The 15,730-nt window shown below is 38.2% G+C and overlaps 1 protein-coding gene across 3 annotated transcripts in view; it reads right to left on the bottom strand.

The window, feature by feature from the left end:
* Nucleotides 1–2,895: 2,895 nt before the first annotated feature.
* ARMC1 (armadillo repeat containing 1) overlaps nucleotides 2,896–15,730 on the bottom strand; it is a 31,071-nt gene continuing 18,236 nt past the window's right edge. For all 3 annotated transcript variants that reach the window (XM_083823018.1, XM_083823016.1, XM_083823017.1), the window contains 4 exons: nucleotides 9,735–9,924; nucleotides 5,874–5,990; nucleotides 5,714–5,788; nucleotides 2,896–5,141 (listed from right to left, as the gene is read on the bottom strand). In XM_083823018.1, the coding sequence (XP_083679144.1) occupies nucleotides 4,950–5,141; nucleotides 5,714–5,788; nucleotides 5,874–5,990; nucleotides 9,735–9,924 (574 nt within the window). In that variant the 3' untranslated portion in view covers nucleotides 2,896–4,949. The remainder of the gene's footprint in view (nucleotides 5,142–5,713; nucleotides 5,789–5,873; nucleotides 5,991–9,734; nucleotides 9,925–15,730) is intronic.

The following is a 15,730-nucleotide window of genomic DNA, read 5'->3' as shown; positions in this document are numbered from 1 at the left end:
ATATGTGTTCATATGAGCTATATGACAGTGTACTTACAGGAAGTTCATGAAAGTGATCACACCTTTAGAAGCATTTAGGGATTGGAAGCAACTAATCACATTAATTGCTGGAAAGGTTGTAAACACCACTGTCAGGGTGATGCTTCAACATATGTGACCACAGAAAATGCCTTGGGTATGCATTGCACATAGTGCTGCTGAAATTAGCTTTCTGCAAAGCTTTAGAAGTATACCGTAACATATGTGAAAGTAGCAGAATTATTATTTTTATTTTATTATTTTTAAATCATCTAGAAAGGGTATTTGTTACCAACAGTTATTCCTTACTTGGAATTTCAGTAAATTGTTAAGGGCTACTTTGAGAAGAAAACTAGCCTTCAGTCATGCCTGGTTCATGATGCAATCCTACGATAACTCAATACAGAAAGTTGCCTACAGCACACCCGACTTTTCCGTTCCAGGCCAGACAAAGCAAAGGCCTCTCTTAATGCTGACAGCAGTTCAGCTTCGTTTTGCAGCAAAACATCACTACAACTCAGCCAGCTCGTGAAATACTGCGCTTCTCAGGATTCCTGGCCAGTTTTGGATAAATGGAGTTGTAGAGTCTGTAAAAGGAGGAAAGCATGCAAACATCTTGGTAAAGACCTCCTGTTACGTATGTTCGCGTTACTGCAGGATGCTAGGTGAGAACGGTGCGCCAGCTGCTCCCTGAGAGCTCACCATGTGCTCGCTTGGTAGCTCGCCCTCCCTCCCTGGTCGTGAAGAAGCAGAGGGGCAGGAGCCACAGAGAAGCTGACGGGGCAAGCCCCTTAGCCGTGTGCCAGCACACCCGCAGCCCCCAGGGACCTCAACTGGAAGGGGCTATAAAATAGCAAGGAGTTACTACAGAACAGCTGCACACCCGTATTCTCATCACTTACATTTAACTCGGTGCTCTGATCGGAAGGAAAGCAACACTCCTACAGTATTGTGGTTAAGTTTTTCATACCTGGTATTTAAAAGAACCCTTTCCATACCAACCACACATTTTGCCATACACTGCTGCTTTTTGCATAGTGAACTTGGTTCTAGTTCTGATTTTATTCAGCTCCTTAGGAAGGCCAGGCAGATTAGCACAAGCACAGGAAACTGACTCGAACAGTAGGCACTCAGCAAGCCTTAAGCGCAAGTTTGCACCAACACACCAAAACCAACTCGTACCACAAGTGGCTCAAAAATGCGGTGAGAGTGTGCATCTTCTCTGAGATGTTTCTTTATCACCAGACATTTTAAAATGTTTTAATGGATCTTAATTTATTCCAAAGGGGAAGCTCTAACTCTTCCAGTCACTAACGTGCAACATACACCTAAATGAACAATAACAAAAAATTTAATCATTCAGTTCTGTGGCACCTGCATCAACTTATAAAGGTATACCTTGCCCTCTCTGTTTTAACCAATACACATGTGAAGTACCAGCAATTTAAATCAGTTTTTCAACCCTGTGTGAAAAGCAGGCAAAACAAGAACATTACCTGCTCCATATAAACTAAAAGAAATCGGACATTTTTTTTTAACAGCTGTATTCTTAAGCTTTAGAGAAGGAATTTGAATAGTAAGTCTTACCCCTGAGGCTAATTACTTACTGTACCTGACTCAAGAAGTCTCCAGTGACCCCATCACAGGCCCCCTTTTGCCAAGTAACAAGAACTCAACTTTTCCTAAAGAATTACAAACAGAATCTGAGATGGGTTGAAAGGCTATTCTCATCCCTACTTTATTTTTTTTTAATCTTAATTTTAGCAAATAGATTTGTTCACATTTTAGGAGCTCAAAATAATTAGATGCAGATGAAGAAACAGGACAGACTATGTGACCCAGCCTTCCGCAAGAGGAATACAGCACAGAACGCTGCTGCTAATTTTTATTAGGCATGCTTTTAAACTCTGCTAGATGACAGCTGGAGAGTTGTTCACAGGCAAAAAGGAGCACCCACATTTTATTTTCCATTGCATGCACTTACAGGAGTACTTCACACCTGCCAGTTTGCATCTGCCTAGGTGCAGAATCCTTCTCCTGATTTAGCCCCACACAGTACTCTTGCCCCCAGCTTAGAAGGCCTGTGGCAGAGCTCAGCAACATCAGCTATTTTTGTACAGAACAAGCCATAGGTGCTTGTGGAGGGGGAAAGTTAGACTATATTTTATTTCAACACACTGCAGAATGTTTACAGTGCTTTGACAGCTGTTCACGGAGGCACAGTTATGAATCCCAATTTTGCCTCTATCTACCCCATCAGCATTTACTCTTATTATGAAGAAACATGGCAGTGATTATTATGTTTTACATTGCTATAACCCTAGGACAATTCAGGATCTTAAACCATAATGCAAGGCAGTGACTCCCTTGGAAAGCAAGGAATAGCTAGCGCAATGTGAGACCAGTGCTCTGTCTCCCAGTTCAACTTTTTTGGAAACCTCTTTTTTTTTTTTTTTTGCCATTTTACCCCCATCTCCTTAAGTCAAAGGGATTTCTTATCCTTAATGTGACTTCTGAAAAAAGTGCAAGCAACTGTGTGCTGCCTTTGCTTTTTTTAAAAAAGCTTTTTCAAAATCAGAGATATCTCAACAATGTTGATTCTTGGTTTTTTTAATGAAACATATACTGCAAAGACAACTGATGTTCTACGAAAGCCCTAAGAATGAATGAGATGTCCTTAAGTAGCTTCTACTTACCTATTCTTTACACAAACTTTGTTTAAAATGAAAGTATGCTCAAAGTATACACACAAAAACAGTGATATGCAAAGATCTCACTTTGACTCTTACTTTGCATTTCTCTGTTAAATTCAAAATGTACTTTTAATAACACAAAAAACTTGAATGCCACATTTAAAAAGCCATCAGCAGTCATACATTTAGTTATATTATCCTTTATTATTTTACAATATATTTCAAAAACTTTTACAGATGCCTTAAACTGTTCTACAAGAGCTGCAATACTGTCATAAAAGCACACCTACAGACCGAATGCACAAACAAACTGTAATACCTACTGGTATTGAACCATTAATATCCAAAGGGTGTAGTCTTTTAGTAAATAGATGTGCAGCAATGCAAATGCAAACAGATGTTAATGCAGAAAAGAACAAACTCTGCATTCATGGCTATAGAACAGAGGGCTTTTCAAACACATTTTGTACTGTAACATTCTAGACAGCAATATGAGTAATATTACATATTTAAAGCAATACATGCCCTGAAAAGCCTGTATTTTCAATCTGTGCGTGTAAACCTGAATCAAAAATAAACTAGTTATATTAAAAAACATGAGACACTTAGTCTGCCAACAAGCTTTCATTTCTTTTTTGTCCTAGAATGACAATTAACTTGGGTGGGTGAACTCTGATCTGTGTTATTATTTTACATCACCATTTCCTCTGCATTTCTGTAGTATTTTTCTGTAGTATTATGACAGCCTGTGAATTTTCTTTTATTCCTTGTGCAAAGGCACACGGGAATTAACTTTGATGCATTAAAACTCTTTTTCCCCAAGTCTCCAAAGTGGTAAATATAGTTAATATTACAGCAAATACGTTACCACAAAAAAAGCATCAGATAATGAGGTTTATAATTAAAGTCCTCAGCTGTATTCCTCTAGTGCAACAAAGCAGTGGCACTGCAGTTTTCAAGCACTGTGTGCTGAATACTCTCAGGCACACAGTGTTAACTAACAGCTCAGGTCTATATTATTCTCTACCTACAAAAGTTTTGCTTTTATTATCATTTCTGGTCACAGAAATTATCAAGACATCTTTAAACCTATGCTGTCCGTAAGTAACAAGGTAAAGCCAACTGTTTGCACATGTTTTTAAGCCTGTCCAAGCTGACATACTTTCATGGGAATCTCATGAAAGACATTAGGAGATAACAGTAATTACTTATCAGATCTGTTAGGTAAAAAAAAATAAAAAGGGTTAAAGCCTAAATTTGTGTGGCACTGTGGCAAAAGAGGCATTCAGTTCTGCTTTACTCTTCAAGTTCATAAAGTTTCAGTTACCATTAAATATTTCTTAACAGTGAACACCATTTCTTAATCAAATAGTTTACATTCCTCTATTCTCTTCAGACAGAGCTGCAATGGGCTGTCACTACCTTAGACCAGAGCTTTTTTTGCTACAGTCTTCCCAACTAGCCTCAACAGCAGTCAGTGGTATTTATTACTTATATACATGAGTCAGTCACACCCATCATTACAAATATGTTCTAGTTTATTTACTGTACAATGTATGTACACATATTTGTGTTTATTCAATCCCCTTATTTCTTAATGTCAAGCACTCCGATGGTTAAGGTCAGACTGAAAACAATTTTAATACACATAAAAGGGTTATAAATTTCAAGTCTGTAGTGATTCTAGCTTAATAGCAAAAAAGGGAACATCATGCTCATTCTGTGAACGCAGTTGGCAAAAATGAAGGCAAAAAGAGAGGCAGGCTATTTTTTTTCTCTGGAGTCAAAACCTAGGAATTAAATGAAATTAGTCGAAAGGGATGCAGAAATAAAAAGGGCATTTTATTTCATGTACATCTAGAGCTATTAAGAATTTTCATTCACAGAGGCCCTGAGACTTGAGTTAAATGAATTCTCCCTATCGTGTGTTTCATGTGAAGTCAAACTTAAAGCTCTATACACATAAATGTTTGGTATGTAATAGTGGACCCATTTTAAAAAGTGAAGCAATAAAACCTACATGAAAAACAAATGAAAGAACGACTTGATTGGAGGCCTCTGTCCTCTGACCCCTGCCCTATCAGGCTAAACGTCCAATAAAATGTAAAATGCAGCATACATTTGCGTAATCTAAAATTTCTGTGATAATTTATTGCAAATTGCACTTGGCAGTTCACCACACCAATGGAAAACTGGCCCCCCTGTTGGTTCACACAGTCTTTTAACACCAAATACAAGTCACCAGTAGAAAGATCTGGATAGAAAGTTTGCTGCTGTGCTGAGCCAGCTTGCTGCACCTTCTGGGTGTGACCCAACACGAGACACTGCTTTATCCTGTTCTTTTGTAGGGCTTTCATCTTCTGGTAAATACTCAGGTAGATCTGTATTCTGTTCTACTTCCACTGGAGTATCTTGGAACGGAACTAGCATCTGATAAACCACAAGAGATTAAAATCACGTCAAATGTTGTAACTTAAAGTAACAAATGAAAGTTACATATCAGGACGATAGGCATGCACGCTGTGAGACCCCCCTTCTTCCCATCCCTCCCTACACCAAGTACATCAATGGATACATCTGGAACCTACCATGCTTAGAAGACACACAAGAAAAACTTTTGCTTAATGTGAAAGAAAAATATAAATTGAAAGGATGTTTCCCTTTTACTATGGTTGTGAAATAAAAACACACTTCACGCTTCAGCAACTGCTGCCAAAAAAGTTTCAGTCTGATTCTTTTCATATCAAGAAAACCTATCATTAAGACAAGAAACAATTACAATGTTTCTGTCATCCACCCAAACAATTCCATTGTAAATTCTGCAAAACCATTCTACGGATATACGTCCTAACACAGGACACTCTTTATTCACCTTACACTGTATGGGTAACAGACCCAGTTACAAAATTTTATCTGGCACAGGTGTTATAGACACGGTGCATCAGGTATTAGAGACACAGGCAAACTCAAACAATTGGTGTTTAGAAAGATACAAATCCTACCTCTTCACCACTTTCACTTTTTACAACTTGCTGTGCCTTCATTACTTTGGTTGACGCAATTGCTGTTGCCAAAGCCTAGAACAAGTACAGAGATAAAGCAAGAGCTTAGTATGACGGAAATGCAGTAACGTGAGGATCTTCAGAGTTACTGAGCACTTACCTCTGCTTTCAAGTCTGAGCGAATTCGGACCACACATCTTTGAACAGCCATTTGAAACGTAAAACTAATAACACCTTTAATTTTCAACAAAGCTTCTTCACAAAGATTCCTTCGAGACTAGGGAAAAAAAAGAAGAGTGCCACGAATAAAATACTTGCATAACACACCATGTGAAAATGCTAACAATTAGTTGCTAAGGCATTCCTGTACATCTGAAGGCAGGTGGTTACTCAACAGCAATTTTGTAAAATAAGAACTAAGACTTACATTTTAGTGCATAAATATTAGGCTCTCTTGCAACAAAAAAAAAAAAAAGAAAAAAGCAAATGAAAAAACTGCTTACGCTTTAGAAGTCAAAGAAGGATGGAATCAACTGTAAATAATTAGAGGAAAGTGCTGAAAAGCAAAGAATGTTTTTCTCCGTATGATCAGCTAAACAGTCCCCTCTGGTTAAGTTCTGACTGACTGAAGTGCTCATTGATGAGTAGTTAGTGTTTAAGTTGCTATTTATCAGACACCTTGCATCCATACTGACTGAATGCATCAAAGCAGCTGTTGTATCTTGCAGCTGCTTCATCTGTGGCAGCTCATGGACATCGCCGCACAGCATAAGCTTAACTCCTATTTCAAAGGGAAAACATTTGGCTGATAACCCACGGAATGTTATGTTTAAAGCAAGTGACATCACCTACTGTGCCGTAACATTACATTGACCTATACTAGTTGCACCTTTCTGTATTATCTTAGAATGTTCTCTTTTTTCCTTCCTTTTAGTATTTGCATGACAAGATGCTTGTAGCAAAAGGGAGTAAAATATACTTGGAGAGACTGTTAGCACAGAAAGGGAAAAAAGAAAAGATGCACTGTACTAGGAATACACTGACAACATTACTTAGGTTCAAAATAATGATGTATTTGACTTTCCGTCCAAGTTTCTGCAATATTTTAAATAATAAGTTATTTCAAAGCATATTAATGCTAGTTATCAAATAACTGCTGGTCAGTACCTAGGACAGTTTCATACATTAAAAATAAATTGACTTACTTTAATCTCTGGAAAAACTGACTGAAGCAGTTTGTTGTCAGCAGTTTAACATATGTATTTGAAACAATTAATTGGTGTAAGTTTATGTGCATTGAAACAGTTAACATTTTTGACCATTTAAAAAAACTAACATTGGCAGATAGGCTGCATTTATTATACACAGGAAATATCTGATACAAAGATGACAGGCTGCCTTCTATGAGTGGAAGTCAAAACTACTTTGGACAGAAGAATGAAGTCATTTGTAGTTTGTTAGCCTAAATAAACAAGTCATGACCATATCGGTATATAGCAATTCTTTAACAGAATTTGGCTGTTTACTCTGAGATCCCAAGATTACTCACAGGCACCTCAGTTCAGTTCGAAACCAGGCTTCAGCGATCAGATAGCTGGTCTTCTTAAAGATACTTCTTAAGGACAGAAAACTTACGAACATCCTTACAGAACCCTTAGAAAGCTGGAAGCTTGGCATCCTCCAGCCTTGCTGCCCAAATGTCTTTTGCAAAGCATGTCTGACTACGGCAATCGGGCACAAACCCCAGCAGTACACAGCAAGCCATCTTTCTGTACGGTACTTCTGATGCATGGGCACAGGGTGGGACAGGTGAAGGTTTTAGAAGGTTATTTCCTGCAGATACTTTTTACGTTAAGAGACTGGTATAGGGCCAGCTTCTGTGTCCAAACAACTTGAGCAACTCTGAAGCATGTGGTAATTCTGAAGACTAAGACAAGCCAGCTGACAGGGCAGCGAGATGATCAAAAAGAGAAGACCTTCCCTTGTCCTCCACCCAGACCTAATCTTGAAAAGCTCATCAAATGCTCGGGATCAGTAAAGATTATTGCTTCCAGTTGTGCTAGTCTGCTGAACACTGATTACCACACCCTAACAAATCCCACTAAAATCTGCAGACTAGTAAACTTGCTGAAGGGGAAGTCTTGCCACAGACTCCTGAAGTACTGCCTCACTTTTTTTCTTTTTAAACTTACGATCAAATACGGTAATTAGATCTTAAAAACATTTTACCCTACGCTAAACAACAACGAACCTTTCCCCTCCCTTCCTGAAGTGATGAATATTTACTATGTGAGCTTTCAAAATCCACAAGTAATTGTAGGACTTGCAATCTTTCCTAAGAGAAGCTTTTTGCTTCAAATCTAAATGAGTAAAAAAACCACACAGGTAACTGAGAACGCAGTATTTACAGCCCTGCATTTATTTACTGTGCCTTCTAACACCCATATGTCCCGCCTAACATTCTTTGCTAGTTAAGTTGGGAATAAACTGCTTTTACTGTTCACATCCTTCATTCTCCAAATCTCAAGTTATTCTGACATTTTAAACAGCACTATAGGGATGTTTAACTGCTGGATGGGCACCTGGAGTATCACTAGCATTTCTTTAATCAACTGATGAAATACAGAGCTATTTACACTAGCTGTCTCCAGCTAGCACACAGTTAGATTTTTCTTTTCTTCAACAGTGAGCTAAGAAAGCATGCTGGTGTGCTCTAGGCAACTACAGAAGCCTGCAGTTTTACTCTCTGGATCTGAATATCTAAATATCCTACATTTTTTCAGAATAGCTGTGAATACCTTTGTCTCAACACTTAAAATATAAAACTCTACAAATCTGGCTAGGTTCCATTTGTAAAAGGGCACACAAAAATGCTTTTAAGATGGAATCGAGCTATAACCAGTATATCTAAACTCACAGTAGAAGCGGATGAAATTTCTTTCTTGGAGAGACCTATGAACAAATAAACCAATTACAAGCTTAAGAACAAAACAAAGAACACAATAAGAGAAAAAGGAAAAAAAAAACTGAGATAACTGATTGGACTGGATTAAAAGAACACTTCAAAGTACAAAAGCCAATGCAGTTGACAAGGCACAGTCTTTCTAGGCAGAGCAAGTGGTAGAAAGACAAAACTGTAAAAAATATTTACTCTGCATAAAGTGAGTTAGAACAGCATGTTATTTCTAAAGGAATTAACTATGGTCTTATGAAAACAGTACGACGGGCATGCTGTTGATAAACTGGGCTTGTGGACACGCTTACTTGGCAAAATGTAAAGCAACAAAGCAAAGGATCAGGTTTGATCATTTAAAATGGGTACAAAACTGAAGATACAGAGTCCGGAGGGCACTTGTGGATAACATGCTTAAACAGCCTACATGCTGTTTGGCAGCCGTAAAAAGGCAAACATGGCCCTGGGGTGTTATCTACAGGGGTACGGTAGATAAATCCGTAGAAGTTATTCTGACATTACATAAAGACTCAGTGAGACCTCATTAACTCAAATGCCATTCTGGTCACTACAGTAGAAAAGATCTCACAGACAATGAAAAGATGTAGCAAAACCAACTCAAAGAAAACATAGTGTTTCCAAACTAAGGGTAATAAAAAAAAGAAAAACCAGCAACTGAAATCTCACATAACTGAAGGGAAACTTTTTTTTTTTAATTTAACAGACTGGTACACCCACAAAATATCATTAAGTGAAACTGCCGAAGGTACCTTGTTTATTCCATTCGTTCTCGAAAAAGAAAAGAAAATTAGGAGAGGTAGAAATAAAATAGTTTTAGGGCAGCTAAACATAAAGGAAACTTGCCTTCAAAATACCATCTTTAGACATTCTGAGTAAACTCAGCTTACGCGAGATTTTATACAAATCTTGTGGTTCAAAACACAATTCACAGAAATTGCTGACAACTGATGATGCCAAACACAAGTAGCCTGAACACATTATTTGTGTGTGCAGAAGACATCTCAGTACAGCATGCCTTATTTACACAAATGCTGAAGGTTTCCTTACCGAGTCATCAAGGCCATCTATATGTAAAACCACCGTCTTGGCACGTTTATTTGTGCTGCCAAGGAAAAACTGTGCTTTCCGTCGACGATAATTCATCTCATTCACATTGTCCATGTCTGACATGTTGGATGACTGAAGGATGTCATAAACTTCAGAAGCCAAAAGTTTAGTCTCTCCTGGTGTAGTGGTTCTGAAAGAAAAGGGGATTAAGATTGGTAAAGAATTATTTTTACGTTAGTGCTCCAGCTACCGCTTATGTACCGCTCCAGCTACAGAAATACAGTTACATAGTCAATACATAGCAAAAAAATTTAACAGGGACTTTTTAAAAGAAAAAAAAAAAAGCAGCACTGGTGTCACCAAATAGAACATTCAACCACCTTCTGCCATTTGTTTCTTGTTGAAAATCAGAGTGTTTGGGCTAGTTTTGAACTCAAGAGTTCCCATTCTCATTCATCTTTTAGTGCTCATATTTTAGCATAATGTTTTCTGTGCTAATCAGAACCCAGTCATGCTTGTTTTCACTCCTTAAAAGGCATCAATGCCAACTGGAGACCCAAAATTACAGTTAAAATTTTACTTGGAATGGGGATTATGGAAAACTATTTAATTAGGCATACTCCAATTTTTAATGCTTTTTTAATTCTAATATAATATAAACTAACCATCCTTCTTAAACTACATACGGTTTACATCGGTTTGACAACTACAAACAAAAAGCAGCAGTAGATGCTCAGTACACTGCTGTTACTTCAGTCATGTCAAGTTTTTTTAAAAAACATCCTCAGTTGCCTTGAGATACATTTCATTTTCCACTTTCCTCATTACATAATAAAAATTATTTCCCTACAGAACCGTAACCTTGACATTTTTTTCTTCTCAAAAGTTACTAAGCAACAGCAGCAAAGCAGAATCACAAATTTTCCTAAAGAATGCAAAGGATATTAGTGACTAGACTAAAATTTGTAGTACGAACTATATGGTAGCATTTTTCAGATAGAAAAAATCCAGGTAGTAAGCTGAACATATATTAATTTTTTATGATTAATGAAAACTAATTTTAACACAGTACTAATATAAATCCATTGTCCAAATTCAACCCTGTATTAATTATACCAGTGATTTAAACCTATGTGCAGAAACAAAATTATTGCTGCATAAGCTCACAATTAATCTTAAAATGATGCATCAGAGCTTTACTGCTTTGTTTAGCAAACACCAAGTAATTATCAAGGATCTTTAGAATTACAGAAACAAGTGCTGAAAACTCACGAAGATTTCAACTTCATCCTTCCATGATTTATTAGATAAAGTAATACAATAGATGATAAAGTTTAATAGCAAAGCCATGCAAGCTGATGTCTTGAGGTGGTAATAGAACAGCTTGTGCAGAAGAAGTGATATCTTATCAAGACACCAAGAAATTTATCCACCCATTAGTTTTGGCAAATTCTTTCAACCAACAAAAAAATCCTGTTGATATCAAGTGAGCTGCAATACAGGGCTTCTATTTTTAACATTAAAAAATAATAACGAACCACAGTTAACTAAGCACATTATTGAAATTTCACTATCCCACCTACAGCACCCACTAACAGTTGGCAACAGTTTTTGTTTGAATACAATTGTGCTATTGCACCCTGGAACTTAAAAAAAAACAAAACATAAAGAAATTAGAAAAATACACCTAATAATACCTATATTATGTATATACACACGCACACAGATTTGCACGCATGCACAAAAAATTAAAGTTGCCAATATGGCAGTAAATATAAAATATTCAAGTGTCTAAAAGTCTAAAATCAACAGTGAATTTCACACATTTTTTACTCCTAACATTATAGTTGGCGTAATTTTTGGAAGAGTAATAACATACAATTAATTGCACTACTTACACAAGTTGTTGATTTGAAAGCACACATTTAAATCCACTCTTATTTGATAGCATTCTAAGTCATTCCTAAAACACCTCTACACAGTTGAATACACGCGTACACACTTATAAACTACTCATATTGTTTCCTGTATTTTAACAGAGGATTAGTACTACTTACCACTAAGTTACAGATGATAACACTAATTATTCCTTTTACATTTAAAAAAAAAAAGGTCCCAAACACAAGACTACTTTTATATAAAAGAGGATCTGTTGAGCTAAATGAGAGACCGGGTAACAGAAGCAGCATGAAAGTTGGACACTATGCTACAAGGGCAAGAACAATCGATGTGACATAAGTGACATAAGAATATCACATTGCAAGACAATCTCAAAAAAAAAAGTTTAAGCCAAAGTTTTATTGTATAGTAAAGTGATACCATACTTCCAGCAACTTAGTTAAATCAAAGATACACAAAATCCCACACAAACCATTTATAATTGTGTACTTGTAAAATGAGTGAATACAAGTTTTGCATCAATCTGTTCTACATTCATTAAAGCAATTTATGCAACAGCTATAAAAAATAGAAACCTTAATATCTCTCAGAAAAACGTCCATCTGTAAATAAACAAGTATAATAAATCCTATTCTAAAGCCAAGTTGATGTTCAACATTGGCTATTTTTATACACTACATTCGTAACAAAACAAAGCTACATGCAAAATTAAAAAAAGTAGCAGAATAGTGGAAATTTCAAGAAAAAAAAAAAAAAGAGGATAACACTTGGGCTGTGATTTTGTCCCTTGAAATGAGAAATAACTAACCTTAAGAAGTGATTGTTCTTAAGACACTGACACAGGCCCCCCCATCGAGCATGCTTCAGCAGTTTCAGATAGCTCTGCTCATAGCCGCGTGACCCAGCCTCCCACCACTGTCAGAGCAGCAGAAGGGAACTCCTGCTCGTCTTTCCACCACCCCTGTGCACACTTGGGTACAGCACTTCATTCACCAAAGATGGTGCAGGAACCTGCTACGGAGTCACTACGCAGTGACCAGTGCTGTCCTGGCCCTGCTAGGGAAATGGTAGCAGTCTGCAGTTAAAGAAAGACTAAGAGTTGGCTACCACCATTCTCAGAGGCAGTAACATCTTACATTACTTCAGCAAGATTTAGAAGATGCCTGTCAGAAACCCAAACCTTTAACTGTCTTCTTGAATTCCTGTCATCCTAGATTGCTGTCTGTCCTTTCACTACGTTCACTCACGGCTAGCTCTGTAAGTAAGATGGACACAGAATCCAAGTGACATGTGTTATATCTGTGAGAAGAGGATACCAGAAACATTTCTCATTTTCTTTGAAATCAAAAATAACTTTGTAAACATGGTCCAAGTGCTGCAGATGTTTTTAACATAAGACACTTTTATATCAGGACTTAATATTTTTTAAAAGGGCTTAAACAAGATCATTAACAGCCACAACACCAAAGGTATATGCCATGTGCGTATAATATGCACGCTTGGAAAGAATGGCAAGCAGCAGCACAGAGCATTATGGTTGTATCATCAGCATGCGATCTAAGTACACACACAGCATCATAAATGAGAGCAGAATGGCCCCAGCAGCCTTCCTAGTACAGCTGTATCTGATGTAAATGGAAGAAGCGCGACTTTGTTACTTTGGAAGTACAAAGGCTGAGGAAGACTAATATAATAGAGTGGATTTTCCCCTTTTGGAGAAAGACAAGATACAAATATGCTTGTTTATACACTTTTATATATTCATGCGTGTGTGTAAAAGACCACCCTACCCTTTTTAAAGCCATAATTTAGTATATACGTAGTTTATATAATACATACATACATACACATGCACCCCTGAATCAGGGGAAACAGATGCAACCATAACCCTGCTCTAAGTACAGCAGATCCCATGAAAAAGCCATTACACGCACTTCCTTAGTGGCATACATGGTGCTCTAAAGACACATTAGCTAAACAGACAGCAGAAATACTATAATTTCATTAGAATGTTCCTACTGAGTTTGTAACCCAGAGACAGGAGGTTTTCAAATTAAAGAGGGCATCTTTGTTTGCCAGAGATTCAACAACATCCTAGATTCTATCCAAAAAGACTTGTGTCATTTAATTCCAAACATAAAACTCAGTCTCACGTCTACAACGACGCTGCTTTTGGTGCTCAGTTTGTCCACTACCCACAAGACAAAGCTAACAGCTGCACTCATTCATAAGATTTCAAGGCTCTCAACAATCTTTGAATTCTCACTGCAAGTGGGAGAGGTGCCTGAGGACTGAAGTAAATGTCATATCTATCTTTAACAGGGGCAAGCAGGAGGACCCAGGGAACTACAGGTTGGCCAGTATCACCTCATTCCCTGGGAAGTTAACATAGCAACTAATTCTGGAAACCATTTCCAAGCATGTGAAGGAGAAGGTGACCAGGAGCAGTCAGCAGGGGTTCACCAACGGGGAGTTATGCTTGGCCCAGAGGGTGGTGATCAGTGGCTGTGGGCCTGCAAAGTCTGTTTGCAAGCCACTGACTAGCAGTGTACCCCAGGGGTTAATAGTGGGTCTAATCATCAACATCTTCCTTACTTGTCTGGATGATGGGGTAAGTGCACCCTCAGCAAGTCTGCAGATGACACAGAACTGAGGGGAGCAGCTGACCCACCAAATGGTTGTGCTGCTATCCAGAAGGGCCTGGGCAGGCTGGAGAAAGGGGCTGGCAGGAACCCCATGAAGCTCAACAAGGAGATGTGGAGTCCTGCACCTGGGAAGGAACAACTCCAGGCATCAATATATGCTGGGGGCCACCCAGCTGGAAAGCAGCTTGGTAGGAAAGGCCCTGGTGGACACCAACTTGAACAGCAGTCAATGTGTGCTTGCTGCGAAGTACACTAAGGGTGCCCTGGACTGCATTAGGCCAATGTATTGCCAGCATGCTGAGGGAGGTGATCGATCCCCTCTTCTCCGCACTGGTGAGGCCACACCTGGAGTGCGGTGTCCAGCTAGGCCCTGAGCTGGGACCAGAGAAGGCTCAAGGGGTGATTTTATCTATCAATTTAATCAATTGATTTATCAATTTCATCAATTTTAAAATACATTTTAGCAATATATTTTATTAATGTATACAGACATTTGAAGGGAGGACGCAATGAAGATCGAGCCAGGCTCTTTTCAGGGGTGCCCTGTGACAGGACAAGAGGCAATGGGCACAAACTGAAACACAGCAGTGTTTGCCTGAACATCAGGAAACACTTTCACCATGAGGGCGACAGAGCACTGGCACAGGTTGCCCACAGAGGCTGTGGAGTTTCTCTCCATGAAGATCTTCAAAAGCCACCTGACATGGCCCTGGGCAGCCTGCTCTGGGTGGCCCTGCTTGAGCAGGGGTTTGGACCAGATGGCTCCAGAGGTTCCTTCCAACCTCAGCCTGTGACCACATTCACAAAGAGCTCAGCTGAATTCCGTATGAAATGACCTACTCATAAACATCTGAAGTCAGCTGAAGTGAAAACAACTCTCAAGTTTAACTTGTGCTTTTATTACAGAAAAATCTTATGCATGTCAGTGATAATGTAACAAAGGCTTGAACGCAACATTTTTTTCTTCTAAATACTAGTTTGAGAGACTCCAGTTCTCAAATGACCGAAGAACCTTTCCAAAGAGTTCAGGAAAACACATGGTCACATAAAAGTAAATATTTTCCCTGGAATTCTAAGTGATGATAGTAGTTTCAGCCATCACTTCTAAAATAAACCTCATTCACTGCAGTCAATGCAGTATCCTGTATGACAAAAAAAAAGAACACAAGCAAGAATTTAATGGATTGGCAAGAATTCCATCTGAAGTTGTTGAGCATGTGTGGCTGTATTAGAAACCTTCAAGCATACACTTGGAAGAGATCAAGTGATTACATTAGGGTTAAAAATGGCTAAAATTGATATTCAAAACAACTATGCCCTTAAAACCCCTGATGTATTTATTTGCAGGTGATCAATTTTCTTTCAGAGTTTGTTCTTCCTATACTCAAAGACAGAAACACTGTCTTTAGCAACATCTAGAAGGATCAGTAAATTACAAAGGATTGCTATATT

The sequence above is a fragment of the Anser anser genome (assembly GCF_964211835.1).
Source record: "Anser anser genome assembly, chromosome: 2".
Taxonomy (NCBI): Eukaryota; Metazoa; Chordata; class Aves; order Anseriformes; family Anatidae; genus Anser; species Anser anser.
This window is presented reverse-complemented; position numbering and strand designations above follow the sequence as displayed.